General features: G+C 47.7%; 2 protein-coding genes and 1 pseudogene across 5 annotated transcripts in view; 2 read left to right on the top strand and 1 right to left on the bottom strand.

The window, feature by feature from the left end:
- Window positions 1–19,296, top strand: part of LOC115636545 — a 1,011,845-nt pseudogene that overhangs the window by 402,924 nt on the left and 589,625 nt on the right.
- The window catches only part of LOC115636662 (zinc finger protein 3-like), a 438,128-nt gene that overhangs the window by 67,575 nt on the left and 351,257 nt on the right, over window positions 1–19,296 (top strand). The gene's annotated exons all lie outside the window — the stretch shown is intronic.
- LOC115636691 (zinc finger protein 501-like) lies at window positions 4,212–18,810 on the bottom strand. 2 transcript variants are annotated; one of them, XM_030537093.1, is made up of 3 exons: window positions 18,612–18,810; window positions 16,155–16,270; window positions 4,212–7,312 (listed from the first exon to the last, which is right to left on the bottom strand). In XM_030537093.1, exons 2-3 carry the CDS (start codon window positions 16,186–16,188, stop codon window positions 6,333–6,335), a joined length of 1,014 nt encoding a protein of 337 aa, XP_030392953.1. In that variant the 5' UTR covers window positions 16,189–16,270; window positions 18,612–18,810; the 3' UTR covers window positions 4,212–6,332. The 2 variants fall into 2 exon arrangements, with proteins under 2 accessions (XP_030392953.1, XP_030392961.1); XM_030537101.1 differs by having other exon boundaries at window positions 4,212–7,309.

Raw genomic sequence — 19,296 nt, 5'->3', positions numbered from 1 at the left:
CTGCATGTAGCTCCAGGCTGATTCATCAGGGGTGGGGGGAATTGACTTCTTTGCTGCTCAGTAGGGAACCAGGGCAGTTCTCTGGGAATGAAGGTGCCCAGCCTGACCCAGCTGCTTCATTGCCCCTGGGGCCCTGCAGGCTTAGACTCTCCCTGAGGCCAGGCAGCTGCTCAGGGAGCTTTCCTGGTGTCACTGCAGGGCAGGAATATCCCACTCTAAGGGCCTGAGTTCAGCCATCGGGAAGGCAGCAGCTTTTCTCCCTTCTTCTAAACAGAGCTCCATGGCTGTGGCTCTGAACCAGGGGTCTGGAGCCTCCTGGGGGGCAGCTAGCAGGTTTCAGGAGGAGCACCACCAAAATAAACCAGAAAGCAGGGCCGGTGTTAGACTCACTGAGGCTCAGGGCAGAAAACTGAAATCTGAGCCCTACTGCCTGGGACTGAAGCCAAAGCAACTTAACTTCATGGCGGCCTCTGTGTTGTGGGGCCCTGCACACTTGCTCTGCTGGCTACCCCCTAACAACAGCCCTGGCTTTTAATCTACTGGATGTGCAGAAAAACAGCTGTTGTGGCACAGGTTGGCTGTGGAGTTTTTATACCATGTTGGGCGGGGACCACAGAAAGAAAAAGATTGGGAACCCCTGCTCCAGGGAATCCCGGAGAATAAAGACTCAATCCAACTCAGTGCTGCCAAGTCTCATGATTTATGAGAGTTATTGTTTTCCTTAAAGCTCCAGCTCCTGGAGTCAAGTGGAGATGTGAAGATTTGAGCCTTTGCTCTTAAAGAAACAGAACCTTTCTAACCCTTGTGGCTGTGGAGAAAGCTTCAAAATGTCACCCCAGTGCACCCTAAAGGCTCATCATATAGAAGGCAAACAAAAAGATCCCCAACTCTATTAATTTTACATAACCTCATGATTTTAAAGCCAATCTCATAGTTTTTGGTGAGTCTGACTCTGGGTTTTTGAATGTTTGGGGTTGGCCGCTCTGCAGACTGAGAGCTGGGCACCCTCCTTCACACCCAGTGCACCCAGACTGTTCTAAAGCAATAACTCTCTCTTCTCCTTCCTGCTGCTTTAATGCAGCTGAGAATCCCCATTCCTAGACCTGATTTTCCACAGACACTGAATTCCCCACAGGGCTGAGTCCTCACAGGGCTGTTCCGGGGGCTCCAGTCCCCCACCCCAGGACAAATGGGGCAATAACCTCACATCACCCCTTTGTGACTCCCAGGGACCTTGCAGGGACAGCAGCTCCATGCTGGTCTCTAGGGCACCTGTGGGGAGGGGGTAGCTCAACTCCTATGTCAGAAGGCTCCTGCTGCCTGGAGGTGCCCATATCTTCACAGCCCCTCCCCCTCATGCTGACTCCCCCATGGACCCTCCCCCTCACAGCCCCTCCCTTCACACACAGAGGGACTTGCTTGCTGGAGCCTGACATTATAAACCCAGGGGTGTGATTTCTGAGGATTTACTCACTGACCTCCCCCCCCGCCACCGCTCCCCTGAGTGCAGAGGGGCTGGGCTCAGGCAGCCAGTTTCATGCAGGTATTTCACACCCCAGGTCCCCAGTCTCCTCTGACCGTGGGCGGTGGGTATTAGGGGCTGAGAATCCCCAAACAAGGCAAGAACTACTGGATGTGACGCACCTCCCTTGGATGGGTGCTGGGCCACCGCCTTTGGACAGAACCTCCTGAGGAGTGGGGAAATCACTGTCACTCTCATCATGGCCCTGCCTGTGCTCTACCCCCTATGCCCTGCCCCCGCTCAGCCTCTTCTCCCAAGGGGATACATACATCAACCACCTGCTACTGTGGCAAGCAGATCTTCCACCTCATCAGCCCCGAGCCAGGTATCTGTGCTGGAAATTATTCCAGCATCTGGGAAGGAAAGCACAGCAGCCCACAGCTCCAGCTCTGGCGGCTCTTTGCTCTAACTGGGATAGGAAGCAACAAATCTATCACTGCTCAGCGTGTGGTGAATGTCTCTGTGATCTCTGCCCTTCATGGTGGGGAGTTTCCCCACTGATCACATTTCTTGTTGGAAGTGGGAGGGGACAGAGAAGAGGCATTTTCTCCCTGTTTCATTCCTCTCCATTTTCTGTTCCTCCCTTCCCTTCCAAGGTCCTCCCTTGCATTTCACATTGTGCAGTGATGCCCTCCCTGCACCCAAGACCCTGGAGAATCTAGAGCAGCAATATCCCATGGTATCCTCAGTGATCAAGGGCCTTTTCCACCTTCCAGGAGACCACAGCTTGGGACTAAAGACAGCTCTGGGCTTTTCCTCTCTCCCTTCCTGGGGATCAGAGTCATGAAGCCTCTTCCTTGCCTTTTGGGTCTGACCATTTCCCACTATCTACTCAAAAGAAACAAATGTTTCTAACCCAGGTGAGTGGAGTTAATTCAGTTCTCCCCCACTGCAACTTGAGACCATTGCTCCTTATTCTGTCATCTGTCACCACTGAGAACACCTGAGCCCCACTCTCTTTGGAACCCCCTTCAGGAAGTTGAAGGCTGCTATCAAATCCCCTCCTCATTCTTCTCTTCTGCAGACTAAATAATCCCAGTTCCCTCAGTCTCTCCTCCTAAGCCATGTGCCCCAGTCCCCTAATCATTTTCATTGCCCTCCACTGGACTCTCTCTAATTTGTCCACATCCTTTCTGTAGTGGAGGGCCCAAAACTCAATGCAGTACTCCACCTGTGACCTCACCAGTGCCAAATAGAGGGGAATAATCACTTCCTTTGATCTGCTGGCAACGCTCCTACTAATGCAGCCCAATACATCATTAGTTTTCTTGGCAACAAGTGCATGCTGTTGACTCATATCCAGCTTCTCATCCAATGTAGTCCCCAGGTCCTTTTCTGAAGAATTTCTGCTTAGTCAGTTGGCCTGCAACCTGTAGCAGTGCACTGGATTCTTCCGTCCTAAGTGCAGAACTCTGCACTCTTTTATAGGGGAGAGTGTTAGGGCTATTGTGATTCAGGGAGCCATACTACAGGATGCCTTCCCAGTGTGAATTTGACAGGTGGATCAACATAGATGCACATTGTGACCCTTCTCAGGGAGCTGAGGGCTGTGAGTTTCCTTGTTGCCACTTGGAAGAGGGAGTTTTGCATTTGGCAGCTGGATGTTAGTGACCAAACTTACCCATTCTGTCAGTCACTCAAACACCCTCCTCGGAGTCCTGCCAGTTGACAACAGATGCACCCTAACTCCTGGTTCCTTCAATGTGTCCCCATCTGGGGTCTAGACCAGTCACTAGATACTCAGACAAATCCCAGATCCTCCCTTCCTGAAGCAATGATATATCCCAGGTTACCAGTTTTACTGTAGACCACTGCTCCTGTATCACACACGGCACTTGAGTACAGTTATCACCTCACACATCAGTCTACTGAAATGATTGCCAGTCCCTAGCAACCAGGGCCCTGCCTTTTCTGAAGCACCACTGGTCAGTAGGGATCTCCTTGGTGAATGGACCCAGAGTGTTTTCCTCTTACCTGTTTTAAACTGAATCAGTCTTTTGTCTTTATTCACAGAAAGGATGATCTCCTCATTTTCATATTGTCCTTTTCACTTCCACAGGGTTTCAATGTCTATAGTTTGCCTTTGATGGTTTTCCATCGGTTTTTCTGGATTGGTGCAAACCTAACACTGTCTACACTGGGGCTCAGGTCACATCAACTACTTCTCTCAATGGAGAGGACTTTTCACAGCCCTGAGAGATGTGGCTTTGTCAACATAGCTTTTCAGCATAGACCAGCCTTTAGATGGCTTATTGACCTGAAAGGCAATGGATTTCAGCCTTTTTCCTTATATTGATGGTTGATGAGTGCAGCTTTCCTACCTGCTGGACACATTCTATGACAGATGTCAGGCCTTTCCTTTGCAAATTAGAGAAGTGGGGAGGACCCTTACAGTCTAAGTGGATAAAGACTTAGTCAATTTATCTCCTCAAGTAGATTTCCATGTAATAAAAATTGACTTTAAAATTAAGCAAAATAAGTTCTATTTGAAAACACAAAAAAATTAAAATCTATACTGGGCCAATATTCTCTTATACACTCTCTCACACATTCTCCCACCCCAACCTTTGAAGGGAGGTTTTCGACCAGAACTCCATACATTACAGGGGGTAAATTAAATCAAATTAACTTTTCAAGATTAGCCATCATTTCCAGTATGATTAAAAACAAAAAACAAGACAACTTTCAGTTTTCCAAAATAATTCAATCATCACACAGTTTCTTACTCTTTAACCAATAACTTCACCTATAATTTCGTTTTCATTAGTAACAATCATATATTCAAAGATCAAATTCATGTCATAAAGGTTAGTTTTCTTTTATTCTCATTGCCAACAAATGAACCTTGGCTCAAGTTGTGGTTTGTCCCAACCACTTCTGAGAGTCCATATATCTCAGGCTCTTCTGACATGTGTGTTGGTGGAAATGGTCTCCTATGTGGGAATGTTTGCAGCATGAGGGAAAATATCTCTCATCACACTTTTTAATCTTTCAAAGTAGGAGGAGGGAGAGGAGAAGTAATGTAAATGTGTAAAATATAAGATCAAACTGTTGATCTACACTAAAGACATTTATCGGTATAATTATTGCTCGGGGTGTGAAAAATCCACAAAGATGAGCAATGTAGTTTTACAGCCCTAAGCCCCTGTGTAGACAGCACTTCATGAGCTGGAGAGCTGCTAGTGCCAACACAGCCACCGCCGCTTGTGGGGGCTGGAATAATAAAGTCAGACAGGAGAGATCTCTCCCATTGGCTTAGAACATCTGTAATAGCAGTGCTACAGCAATGCAGCTCCATTGGTATATTTGTGCCAACATCAGCTTTATTGTGTAGCCACAGCATCAGACATAAAACCATAGAATCAGGACTCAACATGCGTGTATCTGGAAGTCCGGAATCGGAGCCTGACACATTCATTGCCTCATCAGTTACCATAATTTCTACAGCCTGAAAGTCCTTGTTACCCAATCAGGCAGCCAGTTTGGGATCCACAGGGAAGGACTGTCCTATGAAGCACTCTCTCTTTGAATCCCAACAGTGAAGGATAATTGTTCTCAGTCTAACCCTGGTATCCTCTGGAACTGTAATCAGTGACAGTGCACTAGGAAGTAGAGTTCTATAAACAATTTCCCTTGAGTCATTCATCACCACAGCTTCCTTTACTGGGGTGGAAATCAAAAACTGGGTGTGGACTCTTTCAAGTTCTTTCCAAATAGATGGCCTTGGTTAGGGTAAATTTACAGTTCTGTGAAGTAGAATCCTTTACAAAACCACTTAAAATCTCAACACTGTTGGTGAGGAATGGATTCTCAAAACATGCCCAGCTTTTCTTTGATTTTGTGGGACAGCTCTAAGAAAGGGACTGGATAGAGGCCTGGATCAGAATCTCTGTTAGTTACCAGAGCTGGAGATTCTATTCAAAAATACTTATTTTTTATGCAGCTATTAGATTTCCAAAACTGAATAAATTTTATGCACTCTTAGCATCCACAAAGAATAAATTCAACAAAACCCCCAATTCTATTTCCTCTACATCTTGTGTCATGAAGGGCAGCATCTCCCATAATATACAGTTAGCTAGAAGAGATCTTCTGTGGGATCTGGGTTACAGATGATTTGGGAACCAAATACACAGACATTCTGCCTACTTCAAAATCACTTACCATGGAATTCTCTCCCCAGATCATTTAAGACAATATTGCCTTAAATAACTGAATTACACTGTGCTCATATGCACCTCCTTCAGTTAGCTGGGGTTCTGCTGTTCACCATTTCCGAGTGGAGACTTAAAATCACTGCTGTTTCTTTGTTAGCATGTCCAGTAAATTGGAGAGTTCTCCCCTGTTGACAGAACTGTGCTTGCACTTTCTCCATGTCATCATGGAGGGGTGGGGAAAAAGCAAAGCTGAAGTGAGAAATTATGACTTTAGCAAATGGTCATTGGTCTTAAATTCTCCAATAAATGTAAGCTACATCCTATCAAACTGAACTAATATCTAACTGGGTGACCAAACAGCCTTCAGGAAAGATAGAAACCGACATCAGAGAGATAAAGTACATGACAATGAAGTGTGAAGTGAAATTCCAGAGCAGGCTACATTTGATTATTCAGAATAGGGACAGGGATTCTCCCATCACATTCTCCTCTGATCCATTCAAACATAGTTCACTCAGCACTGTCTCAATAGTCAATTACGTTATTTACAACATTTTTACTATTCTAGCATTCAAATAATGTGGGCAAAAACAGCTACCTTGCCAGAAGTGGCTTTACCAATAGATGGAACCTGGAATTTAAGCTCCAAATAATCACACTGTGGTTGGGATCGATTTGAACTCATAGGGCCTTGCTCCCGCATGGATTCTCTGGTGCCTAATAAGGTGTGAACTGTGTTTGAAGGCTTTCCCACACTCACTGCATTCATAGGGCCTCTCCCCTGTGTGGATTCTATGATGCCTAATAAGGGTCGAGCTGCGATTGAAAGTTTTCCCACACTCACTGCATTCATAGGGTCTCACACCAGTGTGGATTTTCTGATGTTCAGAAAGGGCTGAGCTGGTAGTGAAGCTTTTTACACACACATTGCATTCATAGGGCCTCTCGCCTGTGTGGATTCTCTGATGTTGGAAAAGGGCTGAGTTGGTAGTGAAGCTTTTCCCACACTCATTGCATTTATAGGGCCTCTCCCCTGTGTGGATTCTCTGATGTTCAGAAAGGGCTGAGCTGGTAATGAAGCTTTTCCCACACTCACCGCATTCATAGGGCCTCTCCCCTGTGTGGATTCTCTGATGTTCAGAAAGGGCTGAGCTCGTAGTGAAGCTTTTCCTACACTCGCTGCATTTATAAGGCCTCTCCCCTGTGTGGATTCTCTGATGCCTAATAAGGTGTGAACTGTTATGGAAGATTTTTCCACACTCACTGCATTCACAGGGTTTCTCACCTGTGTGTATTCTTCGATGCTTTGTAACGGCTGACTCATGATGTAAGTTTTTCCCACACTCAGTGCATGTATTGTTTCTCTTTCCCTTGAGGATTTCTTTCTGTGTTGTTGTTTCCTTCAGGTCCTTCTGAGTTCCCTGACATGAAATTAATTTTCCCACTTTCTCCCCTGGCTGGTTTTCTTGCTCTGTTTCTGGTCTGTGCTGAATCTCACAGGAGTTTCCCTGTTCAAGACTCTTCGACACATTCCTTTTTGGTCTTTGCGATAATGCTCTGTCTTTATCCATTTGTTCAACATTTTCCTGCTGAGAATTCTGCTCCTCTTTCTCACATACCATTGCATCACCTGCTGTGATAGAGACAGAAACCTCAAACAGGGATGGAAAGGGGAAGGCTAAATCAAAACAAATGCTGGAGGGAGGTCAAATAAAAATCAGGAACTAAACTCCCACAAACTCTTCCCCCAAATGTAGTAGTAGGATTTTATGTTGGTATTTTATATAATTTGGAATGAAGGATAATGAATAATTATGTAGCATGCATTAAGTGTATTGGTGTATGATCTGATCACATCCTGCCAGCCACCCTTTTTGAATAACAGAAAGGAATGGCGTAATGGGTAGAGATACATCAGCCAGAATCTGTGTCTGGACTAATTTCAAGGCAGTAGCAGACCTTTGAGAGTCACCAATTTGTTGTAGGTTTAGCATTTTAAAATAAGTAAAAGAATGCCATGGTTGTTTTCTTTTGCATTGCAATTTGATGTTCCTGTTCAAAATGTTCTGTGTAAATTAATTCTGTTTTGTGTGTGAATGAGGAATGTGTGTTTTAAGAGGTAAGTGTGAAGGTCATCGCTGAACCAGATGTATGAGGGAGGAACTGGAGACAGATCCAAGGATGCCAGAAGGCTGCAACACGCCCCTATTGAAGTGTCAGAGGAGGGCAGACTGACGACTCTAAAGATGAGACAGGTACCTATCAACGGGGACAAGACAGCTGTGATTGAAACCAGCCTGGGATAACTCCCTGAGGGACTTGATGAAAGAACAAGATAAAGGATAAGAAGGAGAGTTTAAGAAAACAAGCACTCGTCAAACAATTGATTACAACAAGACGGTGCAAAACTCATTGGTCTCAGTGAAGGAAAATCAGTATATAAACAGGGTGCCTTGTCATGAAACTTTGGCTTCGTCCTGCCAAGACCTCCCCAGAGCATCGTGTCATGACCAACAGAACCCAGCTCCTCCCTATCCATGATTAACCTTGCTGGCCGCTAGACTGATCCGGACTCTGGACTGGTAACTGTAACATTGACTGGCGGGACCGTGTGTTTGTGTGTGGTGTGACTAAATGCATATACTAATTGTTGTATCTTCAATAAATGCGGCATATTGCCGTTTCCAGTGAAAAAGATCCCATGTGCTTCTTAGAAGCATAACATTTTTGGTGGAGAATTGCGAAAGGGTGAAGACATGGACTGTGATTGTTGAACATATTGCTAAATATAGCTAAAAGGTTATACCATACATATAGAGTGATCAATCACTCAGGTGTGCACAACCTCATTCGCAGGAGATCCAGGCAATAGGGGGATGATTAGAGTCCTAGCTCCGACCCGTCTGTGGGGAAAAACTATACAGATAAGATATATACAAACTGTCTAGGTATATCCATCCTCGGCATGGGTGGCGAGCCCTATGGGCCCATGGCCTGGGCACCAGGAATATTCCTGGCCTGGAGCCTGGCTCCAGTAATGTTTGGGACCCAGTCTCTCCCTCGGCCCTGCCTTCTGCCTCAAGGTCCTTCCTGTGCATCCCTTGGAACATTTAAAACAGCCCAGGGCCCCCACTCATAGTGCAGTGGAGCTGAGCGGCTTCCTCCCTGCTCACTCCACATGGCTGCGGCCCCTCCCTGCAGCCCCTGGGCAGGGTGGGTCTGTGTCCGGACCCAAGTGCCCCTGCAACCAATGGGAAGCTAAAGGGGCAGTGCTTGGGGGTAGCAGCACATGGAGACTCCCAGCCTGCCCTGCCTAGGAGCCCCAGGTAAGCGCTGCACCCTCCCAGGAGCCAGCACCGCCCCCCTGCCCACAAACTCCTTCCCAGAGCCTACACCCCCTCCCTCCACCCCCTCCCATCCCCAAACTCCCTCCCAGAGCCTGCACCCCCACCCCCTTCCCACACATCCCGTCCTGCCCTCAAACTCCCTCCAAGAGTCTGCACCCCTGACCCCTCCTGCACTCCCACCCCTTGCCCAAGCCCACAGCCTACACCCAAACTCCATTCCAGAGCCTGTACCCCCTCCCTCTGCACTCCCACATGTCTCCAAACTCCCTTCCAGAGCCTACACTCCACCCTAGCCCAGAGCTAGCCCCCAAACTCTGTCCAAGAGCCTGCACCCCTCACCCCCTCCTGCACACCCACCCCCTGCTCTAAGCGGGAGCCTGCACCCAGCATCTAAACTCCAACCCAGAGCCTGCAAACCAATCCCCTTCCCCATACACTCTCTCCTGCACTCAAACTCCCTCCCAGAGCCTGCACCTCCATCCCCAAGGCAGCACCCAAACTCATAGACTCATAGGTCAGAAGGGACCAATATGATCATCTAGTCTGACCTCCTGCACAAGGCAGGCCACAGAACCCTACCCATCCAATTTTATAACAACCCCTAACCCAGGACTGAGTTATTGAAATCCTCAAAATTGGTTTGAAGACCTCAAGCTGCAGAGAATCCACCAGCAAGCGACCCATGCCCCACGCTGCAGGGGAAGGTGAAAAACCTCCAGGGCCCCTGCCAATCCGCCCTGGAGGAAAATTCCTTCCCGACCCCAAATATGGCAATCAGCTAAACCCTGAGCATGTGGGCAAGACTCACCAGCCTGCACTCCAGACCCCACCCCCCACTCAAAATTCCTTCCAGGGCCCAGTCTCTCACCTGTCCTGCACTCTAATTCCCCTGCCCCAGCCCAGGGCCTGCACCCTAGACCTCCTCCCCCCACCCAAACTCCCTCCCAGAGCCTTAGGCAGGTGGGGGGGGCAGAGTTGGGGGGGGGACAGGTTCTGAGCACCACCAAAATTTCTATAAACCTGCCACCCCTGACCCCCGGTCGTACAAGTGCTGGGCCATAAGAAGGAAGGTTAGAGTCGTCGCTCCTACCCAGCTTTCGGGGGAAAATTGCATAGGTGAATATACTCTCGGTCACAGCAGGATAGAGCCCAAAGGGTAGAGGGCTTAGTGTTTCCCCCTCCTGCTCTATCAGGCACAGTTCTTTTCAGTGGGTATAGACTTTTGTGTTTTGTAAGTCCCAGCATGGGTATGGAAAAGTTATAAAAATAAAATATTTTTTTAAAATGAATCCACTGGGAATTCAGATCCCTGGAACAATACTTGGAATGGTGAAATCTGAGTTGATGAAGGTGTCATTTGGGGAGATAAGCAAGCGATTTAAAAAAAAGAAAGTGAGAAGCTAACTCTGCAGAGGCTGGAGGGAATTAAGCAATTGAAAGTTGTAAAAATGAAAAGTGTTGTAGAAAGAGAACTCTTGGTTTCTTTGCAGCCATTCTGCAAGGAAAATGGGCCCTTTTCCAAAGGAATGTCTGTAAATAAGCCAGGCAAAGAGACAATCTGATTTAAATCATTTGACTATGAACAATTCAGTCAAATTTGCTAAAAGAACATAAGGGGTTTCTATTGGAACTTAACTGCCCCCAAATGTATACAAATGTAATCTATGTACAGTTGTGCAAAAATTAAAGCAGTGTAAGGAACGTTAAAAAAAAGTGTGTACACAAATATATTGTGTAAATATGTCGAGTGTTTAGGACCTAAAGCAACACTCCGAGTTTGTAAAACTCTTGTTTTATAGGTTTAAGATGAATTGGTTTTATTTTTAAATAATACCACTACAATCCATTTCAATCTTTTATTCAAAGTTGCAAAACTGAGACACACTTTTTGCCAGACACACGTAACTAGTGTTGTTTGAGTTGATATTTAGCATTTAACCCTTAAGGTACCTTGATGCTTTATAAGTTCAATATCTTCAAAAGACCAAAGTAATGGCTGCAGCAGGGCAGTCAACATCAGGAGAATGGGAAAAAATCTGGATTTGTTTTTTGGTAACAAAATAGCAAATAGGAGCTGTAGTAAAAAAAAAAAAATTAAAAAAACACTGCCCCACACTGAGCCTTACAGTGGCTCTGTGTAATCAAACTGTTGCTTCGATAAGAGTTCATAAAAACTCTGAGCACAAAAGAAACAGTCACAGCTTAGGTAAAAATTAATATGGCTACTGTTATACAAGTTAAACTATGGAAGGAATGTGCATTTTCCCCAGAATATTTGCAGTGTCTATTATAGAAGGGGTTAAAAAATGCAAAAACACACCACACTACTTATTAGGGCTCCAGAGGGAGCTACAAGAGATTGTTTACTTTTTCAGATCACTGTGTGTTTTTGAACTCCTGCTTCTAAGTGAAAAGTAATCAAAACTCTGGTGGAAGTTGATTGTGTGCCTTTTAAGACAGAGCCTCTAAGCTGCTAATGGCTTTAAATCCAAAAGCAAGCCAAAAAGGTGTTAATGTAAATTACCTAACTGATAAAGGAAGAAAAACTGCCTATAAATTGTAGCACAAAGAAGTCAAACCAAAAGACAAGATGGGAATACAGGTAGATCAGAGGACGATAAGGGCACTCGAAGAAATGCCGGCCCCTACCGACGCCCACTCTTTAAGAATACTGCTAGAAGCACTCAGTCAATTCTCTTAGACCACATCTATAAATATGCTAAAATAACTCACCCATTGTGGAAACTGATAAAAAGACGACAAAATGGGAATGGGGAAGAGAGCAGGACTCCGCTTTAACCCTGCTAAAACCGAAGGCTCTCACAGCCCCAGCCCTGTGTTTCCCTGATGAATCACAGCCTTTTTAAAAAAAAACAGATGAATGTTTGGCAGCCAACAACATGGCGTTGGCTGCCACACTATTGCAGAATATTTAAAAAGGAAACCTTTAAATGGGGAAAAGGGGTCACTCATTAGAATCAAAATGGACAGGCCCTTCTGCCATGGCGGATTGGAAATGGGTGTGTGTTTCACAAATTAAACTGTTTACATAAATGTTTGAATTCTTTGCAGAAAAGGACATCCCGGAACCTGAGCACGAGGTGCTGCTTCACCCCTACAATTTTAATGCACAAAAAAATGAGACTCCAATGGAAGGTCTTTACCTGCTTTTGGGAACTTTTAGTGCCCAGATAATTACAGCAATTAAAAACAAAATGCAGCCCTCCTTATAAGCCAATAGTTAATAATTCACTCCCTGCCAACCAATCAGCCTGATATTAGCTCCCCAGAGGCAACAGCAAGGAAAGTAACCAACGCCCAGGCGGGGTGTCAATGCAGCAACAGCCATTGTCCAGCAGGGGAGCTATAGTGCAAAGACTCACCTAAATGAGGCCACACTAGGAGAACTGCTCAACATGCTTGGAGAGACTCAGAAATGCCCACCTGACTCTGAAGCAGAGCAGGGTAGGGGTAGGGGTGGTCAAAGCAAAGCAGGGTGTGGGGAGCAAAGCCACAAGGGAAGAAAGGACAGGATAAAAGGGAGAGACACAAGAGCTGTTTCTCTCTCTTCCCCCTACAGCTACAGACATCACCAACCACCAAGTGACTGAAGCACTGATCAAAGGAGAGAACCTGACTGAAAAGTAACCAGCCAGCCTGTGGTGAGACGTATCGAAGTTTGTAAAGACACTGAAAGTGTTAAGATGAGTTTAGAATGCATTTTGCTTGTATTTCATTTGGCCAAATCTGACTTGTTATGCTTTGATTTATAATCACCTAATCTCTCTTTATAGCTAATAAATCTCTGTTTATTCTACCTGAAGCTGTGTGTTTGGTTGGAAGTGAGTCAGAGGTTCCCGTTGGGATAACAAGCCGGGTACATATGAATTTATATAAATTTGTCAGTTTAACAAAATCTTGCATCATCTGGTGAGCATTACTGGACACTGCAAGATGGAAGTTCCTCCGGTTGTATCTGGGACCAGAGATATTGGCTAGTGTCATTCGCTTGCCAGTAGCTGGGAAAAGCTGACATGCCAGAGGCTGTGTATGAACACCCCAGGTGTGGGGGCTTTCACAGTAGACCAGAGTAAGGCTGGCTCCCAAAGCCAAGGACTGGGGAGGCAGAGCAGATCACCAGTCCAGATAACACCGGAGGGGAATGTCACATCAGTGTGTTGGATTAAAGTCTGGGGGGAAATTCCATTTGGAATAACAAGGCTGGTGCACGTCATTTTCCAGTGATGAAATCAAAAATGTAATAAGTGCTTGTGGTGGTCAGTAGCGTGCTGGATAGTGCAAGATGCAAATGACAATTTGTGTTCTCCTGTGTGTAATTCATGAATGGCTGACTAGCAGCACTAAGTACTGTGTGGCTGGAAGAGAGTTACATGCTGGAGACTGTGTTTACTAGCCAACAGGGGCTGTTCTCACAGTAAAACAGTGGAAAAGGCATCCCTAGGTTGGAAAACTGATTGGACGCAGCTGTTCAACAGTCCAGATTGTACTCTGGGTAATGTCACAGACACTCATTATAACAGAGCCTCTTACAACACAGAGAAGGTAAATTCATGTCCCAGAAAGTGAAGACTCTAGACAGAGGGCAAGTGTCCCTGAAACTGCTTCTTGCTGACAGAGGTCCAGAGACAATAAGAGAGTCCTGGGGAAGCTGGGAACCGTAAGCATGGGCTGGTGGGGTTCAGTGGGAAAAGGGAACAGGAAGGGCAGAGATATCACTGAAGGCAGGATCTCAGCAGTACTAGATCTCAGGATAGCACATATTGCAGCCCATTGGAAAACATAATCCCAACTATACAAATAAAATGATGGGGTCTAAATTAGTTTCCACTCAAGAGACAAATCTTGGAGTCATTGTGGAGAGTTCTTTGAAAACATCCACTCAATGTGCAGCGGCAGTCAAAGCAAACAGAATGTTGGGAATCATTATCTATCCCTCTCTAAATAACAGAGAAAATATCATATTGCCTTTATACAAATCCATAGTACACCCACATCTTGAATACTGAGTGCAGATGTCACCCCATCTCAAAAAGAGATATATTGGAATTGGAAAAGGTTCAGAATAGGGCAACCAAAATGATTAGGGGTATGGAACAGATTCCCTATGTGGAGAGATTAAAAAGACTGGGCCTTTTCAGCTTGGAAAAGCTGAAGATCTGTAAAGCGAAGAAGCGAAGATCTGTAAAATCAAGACTGCTGTGGAGAAAGTAACACAAGAACTGGGAGTCACCCAATGAAAGTAATAGACTGCAGACTTAAAACAATGCAAAGGAAGTATTTCTTCACACAACGTACAGTCAACCTGTTGAACTCTTTGCCAGAGGAAGTTGAAGGACCAAGACTATAACAGAGTTCAAAAAAAGAACGAGATAAATTCATGGAGAACAGGTCCATGAATAGCTATTAGCCAGGATGGACAGGGATGATGTCCCTAGCTACTGATTGCCAGAACCTGGGAATGGATGATAGGTGATAGATCACTTGTGGATTGCCTGTTCTGTTCATTCCCTATGGGACACCTGGCTTTGGCCACTATCAGAAGACAGGATACTGGGCTAGATGGACCTTTGATCTGATCCAGTGTGGCTCAATTTATGTACTAGGGAATATAGTGAGTCCAGTGTAATGGGAGGGAGTATGACAATCCCTGGCTGTGGAGAACACTGGGAAATTAGAAGCTATAATTCAAGAGCAACCGACTCTAATTAGTTTCATTATCAACCTAAGCCATTTTCCCATGCTGGTGTGAAATCCAGAATAGTGAGGAGTTGCATTTTCTGTAATCCTGGGTGAGATTCAGCGTTCTACTGCTGGAGCTCCATTGTCTGGATACCCTCAGCCAGCAGTCAAGGACGCTCTGAGTGTCTGTGTGATAAGTAACCCTGGACCAGCAGCTCTGACTCCAGCAGCCTGCTTGTTACACCCCAAGCACATTCCGGTTTGGGTGAAGAAGGCTCAGGGTTTAAGGGAAGGTCCTAACCCTAATCCTTTTTGACGTTATTGACAAGAATTGGGACCATATAGATCATGGTTGCAACCAAGATCCTGTAGTGGCACCAAATCTTATATAAAGGGGGACAACTGAGGTGTTTAAGACCAGGTTATGGTTTGCTGGTTATAATTATGCTATCTGTATGCATGTATCATTTTTGTATTTAAAGTTATGAATATTGGCTCTATACTGTCTGTATCTCAAACTTATGCTATGCTTCTGGATGAAATCCCAGACAAGTTGGCGTTAGCTCTGCCTAGCCTGCTTGATGGCCCATTAAGGAACGTCAGCTATATCACTGACCTATTGAGAGAAGGCAGAAACACTCTGAGACTCAGCAAAGTATGCAGGGACTTGCCCATGTGACTCCAGGCTCCATTTTGCTGTAATTTTCCACAGTAAGGACAAAGAGATGTCCTTACACCTGGAAGAGACTATAAAATGCAGCTGCCTCACCTCCACCTTGTCTTCAGTCCTGCTTCTTACCTCTGGAGGGACCTCTCTTTACAAACTGAAGCTCTGTACAAAGGACTGAATGACTCATCTCAGCTGTGGATGTTCTCCAGAGACTTGATATGAACCTGCAGTTCATTCTATCATTGCTACAAGCCTGAATCAAGAACCTTGCCATTACTGTATGTAATTGATTCCATTTAACCAATTCTAGCTCTCATCTATATCTTTTCTTTTTATATGAATAAACCTTTCAATTTTAGATTTTAAAGGATTGGCAACAGCGTGATTTGTAGATAAGATCTGATCTGTATACTGATCTAGATCTGAGGCTTGGTCCTTTGGGATCAAGAGAACTTTTTTCTTTTACTGAGGTATTGGTTTTCATAACCATTTGTCCCCATAACAAGTGGCACTGGTGGTGATACTAGGAAACTGGAGTGTCTAAGGGAACTTGGATGACTTGTGGCTAGCCAGTGGCGTAAAACCAAAGTCTTCCCTGTTTGGCTGGCTTGGTTTGCCTTAGAGGTGGAAAAACCCCAGACTTGGGCTGTAGTTGCCCTGCTTGAAGCAATTTGTCCTGAATTGGCACATTCAGTGGGGTCCTGCCAGAACCAGCATCGTTACACCCTTCTAACATCTGAAGGCACAGAAATCCTTACCCAGCGAGGTCACACTCTCATAGTTCTTCTGCATGATTTGTCTGTAGAGGGCTCCTAAGCAGGGTCCAGCATAGCCCACTCTTCTACACAGCCACTTCCTCGAAGGTCACTGGTCTCTGAAAGAGCAAGAGTCCCACACTCAGTACCTGCTTCCCCACTATTTGTGAGAGGAGCCCATCAAAGGGAAGCCCTGGGTGGTTTGCAGTCAGAGTCCCACCCCCACCCTGTTCAGAGCATCCTGGAAACACTAGGGTGAGGGGACGAAGAAAGTGCCCTTGTCTCTCCCAGCAGATCCATCACACACCTACTAGCCACAGACTGATACAGGAGATGGAGCCCCTAGCAGGGACCCAGGGAGAGCTCCTTGGTAGGAGAGCTTCCCTAAGCCTCTCTGGGTGAGGAGGGCAGGGGTGGAGGTTTCAGAACAGGCTTCAGTTAATTTCACATCATGATTCCCCCAGGCCTTTTCCCTGCAGACAGACTTCCTAGATTCTGCCATGCTGGAAAAATGCTTGATCGCTTTATTACAATGTAGACCTGCCCCTCCTAAAAGGCTAAGGCCACAGACGCATTTTTAATCTCCCTTCTCCCTCCCCACATCCTGTAATAAAGTCTAGAAAAAAGAAGAACTAAAGGAGTCACTTTCAACAATTCCCTTTGCCACTGACCCTACAGGAGCAACACCCCAGCAGGAGGGCTACGGGGTCAGGGACTGGGTTTTCCTCTGTCTGAGCCTCATCTTGTCCACAGGAAAGTGACTCTACCCAGGGTGCAGTAACATCTGTCCGGGCAGATTGGAGATCTTGAAATCTCTTTCAAAACTCTTCTCTCCCATGGCCCCTTTCAGTATCTCCTCTTCCCTGTCCCCTCTCCCTGCCCGTCTGGTAGGAAAGTCCCTATTCCTGGCTTGGTTGCTCCCCATGACTGGATTTGCTCCTGCACTTGCTAATGGTAGGAGAAATGACTAGGAGAGGTGAAGAGGGCACAGCTATTTGTGTAGAGTCATTTTAAAGACCCAACATTTTCCCTTGGCTTCTTCCAGTTACCTAGAGTCTGTGGCTCAGAATTTAGTATAAACAGGGCTCACGTCTGCCCCAGGGCTGGATAAAGTCATCAAGTGGGTGGGGCAGAGAAGCAGCTTTATTTAAAAGGTCACTTCCCAGCACAGAACTCTGCTGGGGGAGCAGCAGCTGCTAAGCCTGGTCTCCCAGATCACAATGGAGGCTGCAGCCTCTGACAGAGGAACCTGAATCCCAATATCCTGAGCAGAGAGGGACAGAGCATTTGAGCAGCTTCCCTCTTTTAGCTCTGTGGGGAGAGCAGCTAATGAGAGCCTCTCCTCACAGAGAGAATCTCATTCGCCCCACTGTCCATCTGGAGTCACTCCTTGACTTTCCATACAGTGAGTCTGGATTAACAATGGTCTCAATGAAACCAGATTTCAGAAAGAATGAGTCCAGAATGCTGCGGAAAAGACCACTGTGTAGCAGTGCTAACCCCCTTCCCACCTCCCTTACCGCCCAGATCTAGGACAAGGACTGGGGGGCACGAATATTCCCTATGGAACTGGACGTTCCTGCAGTTTTCAAGAGGGGAGAAGAGAAAAATCTGTGATTTCACCTCACAGTGTTTGATAAGTGGATTGAAAATTATCATGGTGAGTGGGCATTGCTGGGGGCTGCCAGGCAGTGCTTAGAGCCAGGATTCTGGCACAAACTGATCAGGGAGAAGGCTCATGGTTAGTAGCAGACCCCAGCCAGGGGCCCCAGACACCCCCACAAACCCAGCCAGGGTCCTGTCAGATATTCCCTACCACCCAGTCCCCAGAGTCCCTGGCCAAGGACCCCCGATACTCCTCAGAGCCCCAACCAGCCACAATGAGAGCTGGATACTGGTGAAATAGAGAGAAAATGGGGCACAACCGGGGGAGGGAACGTCTCAGGGATTTGAGGGAAAGGAGGTCACCCTGGATGTTGTTCGTTGCTCTCTAGAGAGAAGGGGGCAGGACGGGAGATGATGAGGGGTCCCCACGGGAGGGGGCAGCGGTAAATCCGAGGGGATCTCAGCCCCCCCATTCTCTCCCAGCTCCTCGGGGGGGGGGGGTCACCTGCTCTTCTCTTCTCCAGGCAATGTCCGGCTACACAGACATTTTCCATCAGCCCCTTTACCTTGTCTCCCCCCCTCCCAGCCCGGCCCCACCCCGGGCAGCCTTCGCCCAGCCCCACGCAAGGACCCCAGTGCGGACAGTCCCCTCCCCCGGGACCAACCGGGGGGCCGCAGGGCAGAGCCTGGCCGGGCCCGGGGGACGCTGGGCTCCTTCAGTGACAGCAGCTCAGAGTCATCCGCGGGCGCTGCCCCCCAGGGAGGAGATCCTGGCGCTGCGAGATGCCGGGTCCCCCCCACGCACACTGGGGCAGAGTCACCGCCCAGCCCCATCCCCCGGGCTCGTTCCGGTACCTGGAGGCTACAGCTCAGCAGCGGGGCGGGCACACCCCGGGGCGACCTCAGGGCGGCTCCAGCAGGACCAGGGCCTGGGCCGGGCACGGGGGCGGGTTAATGAGTCTCCCCAGCACAGACCTTCCTACTCCGCCCGCGCTCCCAAGTCACAATGGGGCACCAGTAGCGCGGCGTTCACCCAGCAGCTGATCACACTCCGCCCCTCCCCCGATCTGCGCATGCCCAGAGCCGGGAAACCAAAGCCGAACTACATCTCCCAGCCTGCCCCGGGGCCACGTCCGCCCTCTCTAGCCCGGTAAGGGAGGGTTTCAGCAGGGGAAACTGCGCATGCTCCTTGCGAGCCCCGGTGCGGGCGGGAGAACAAAGCTGCTGCTGCCCCGGTGTGAGCCGAGCCGGGCTGAGCAGCTGCTGCTCCTGGGTTTGTGCGGGGCGATCCGGCATTAACCTCTCCGTGCTCGGCCGGGGGGGGGCTTTCTCCAGCTGGGCCCCGCTCCCTAGTCAGCCCCGGGTTCTGCCCTCCCAGCCCCGGCCCGGAGCCCCCGGTGAGTGAGAGACCCCGGGGGGCGCTGGGGCCGGGCGGGAAAGTGACTCTCTGCCCCGGGGATCTGGGAGAAGCCTCGGAGCCGCCTCGGCCCCAGGGGAGCTGCAGCAGGATCCGCCCCGGCCCCGCTGGGATATGGGGGAG

This window comes from Gopherus evgoodei, chromosome 1 (assembly GCF_007399415.2).
Source record: "Gopherus evgoodei ecotype Sinaloan lineage chromosome 1, rGopEvg1_v1.p, whole genome shotgun sequence".
Classification (NCBI taxonomy): Eukaryota; Metazoa; Chordata; order Testudines; family Testudinidae; genus Gopherus; species Gopherus evgoodei.
Note: the sequence above shows the minus strand (reverse complement) of the source record. Positions and strands in the feature narration are given on the sequence as shown.

Excerpts from the sequence above, each read along its gene's own strand:
- LOC115636691 (XM_030537093.1), bottom strand. The coding sequence starts at position 16,188 with ATGCAGAAGAACTATGAGAGTGTGACCTCGCTGG. Across the intron at positions 7,313-16,154 it reads TGAGAGTGTGACCTCGCTGG|CAGGTGATGCAATGGTATGT; the intron begins GTAAGGATTTCT and ends TCTCTATCACAG.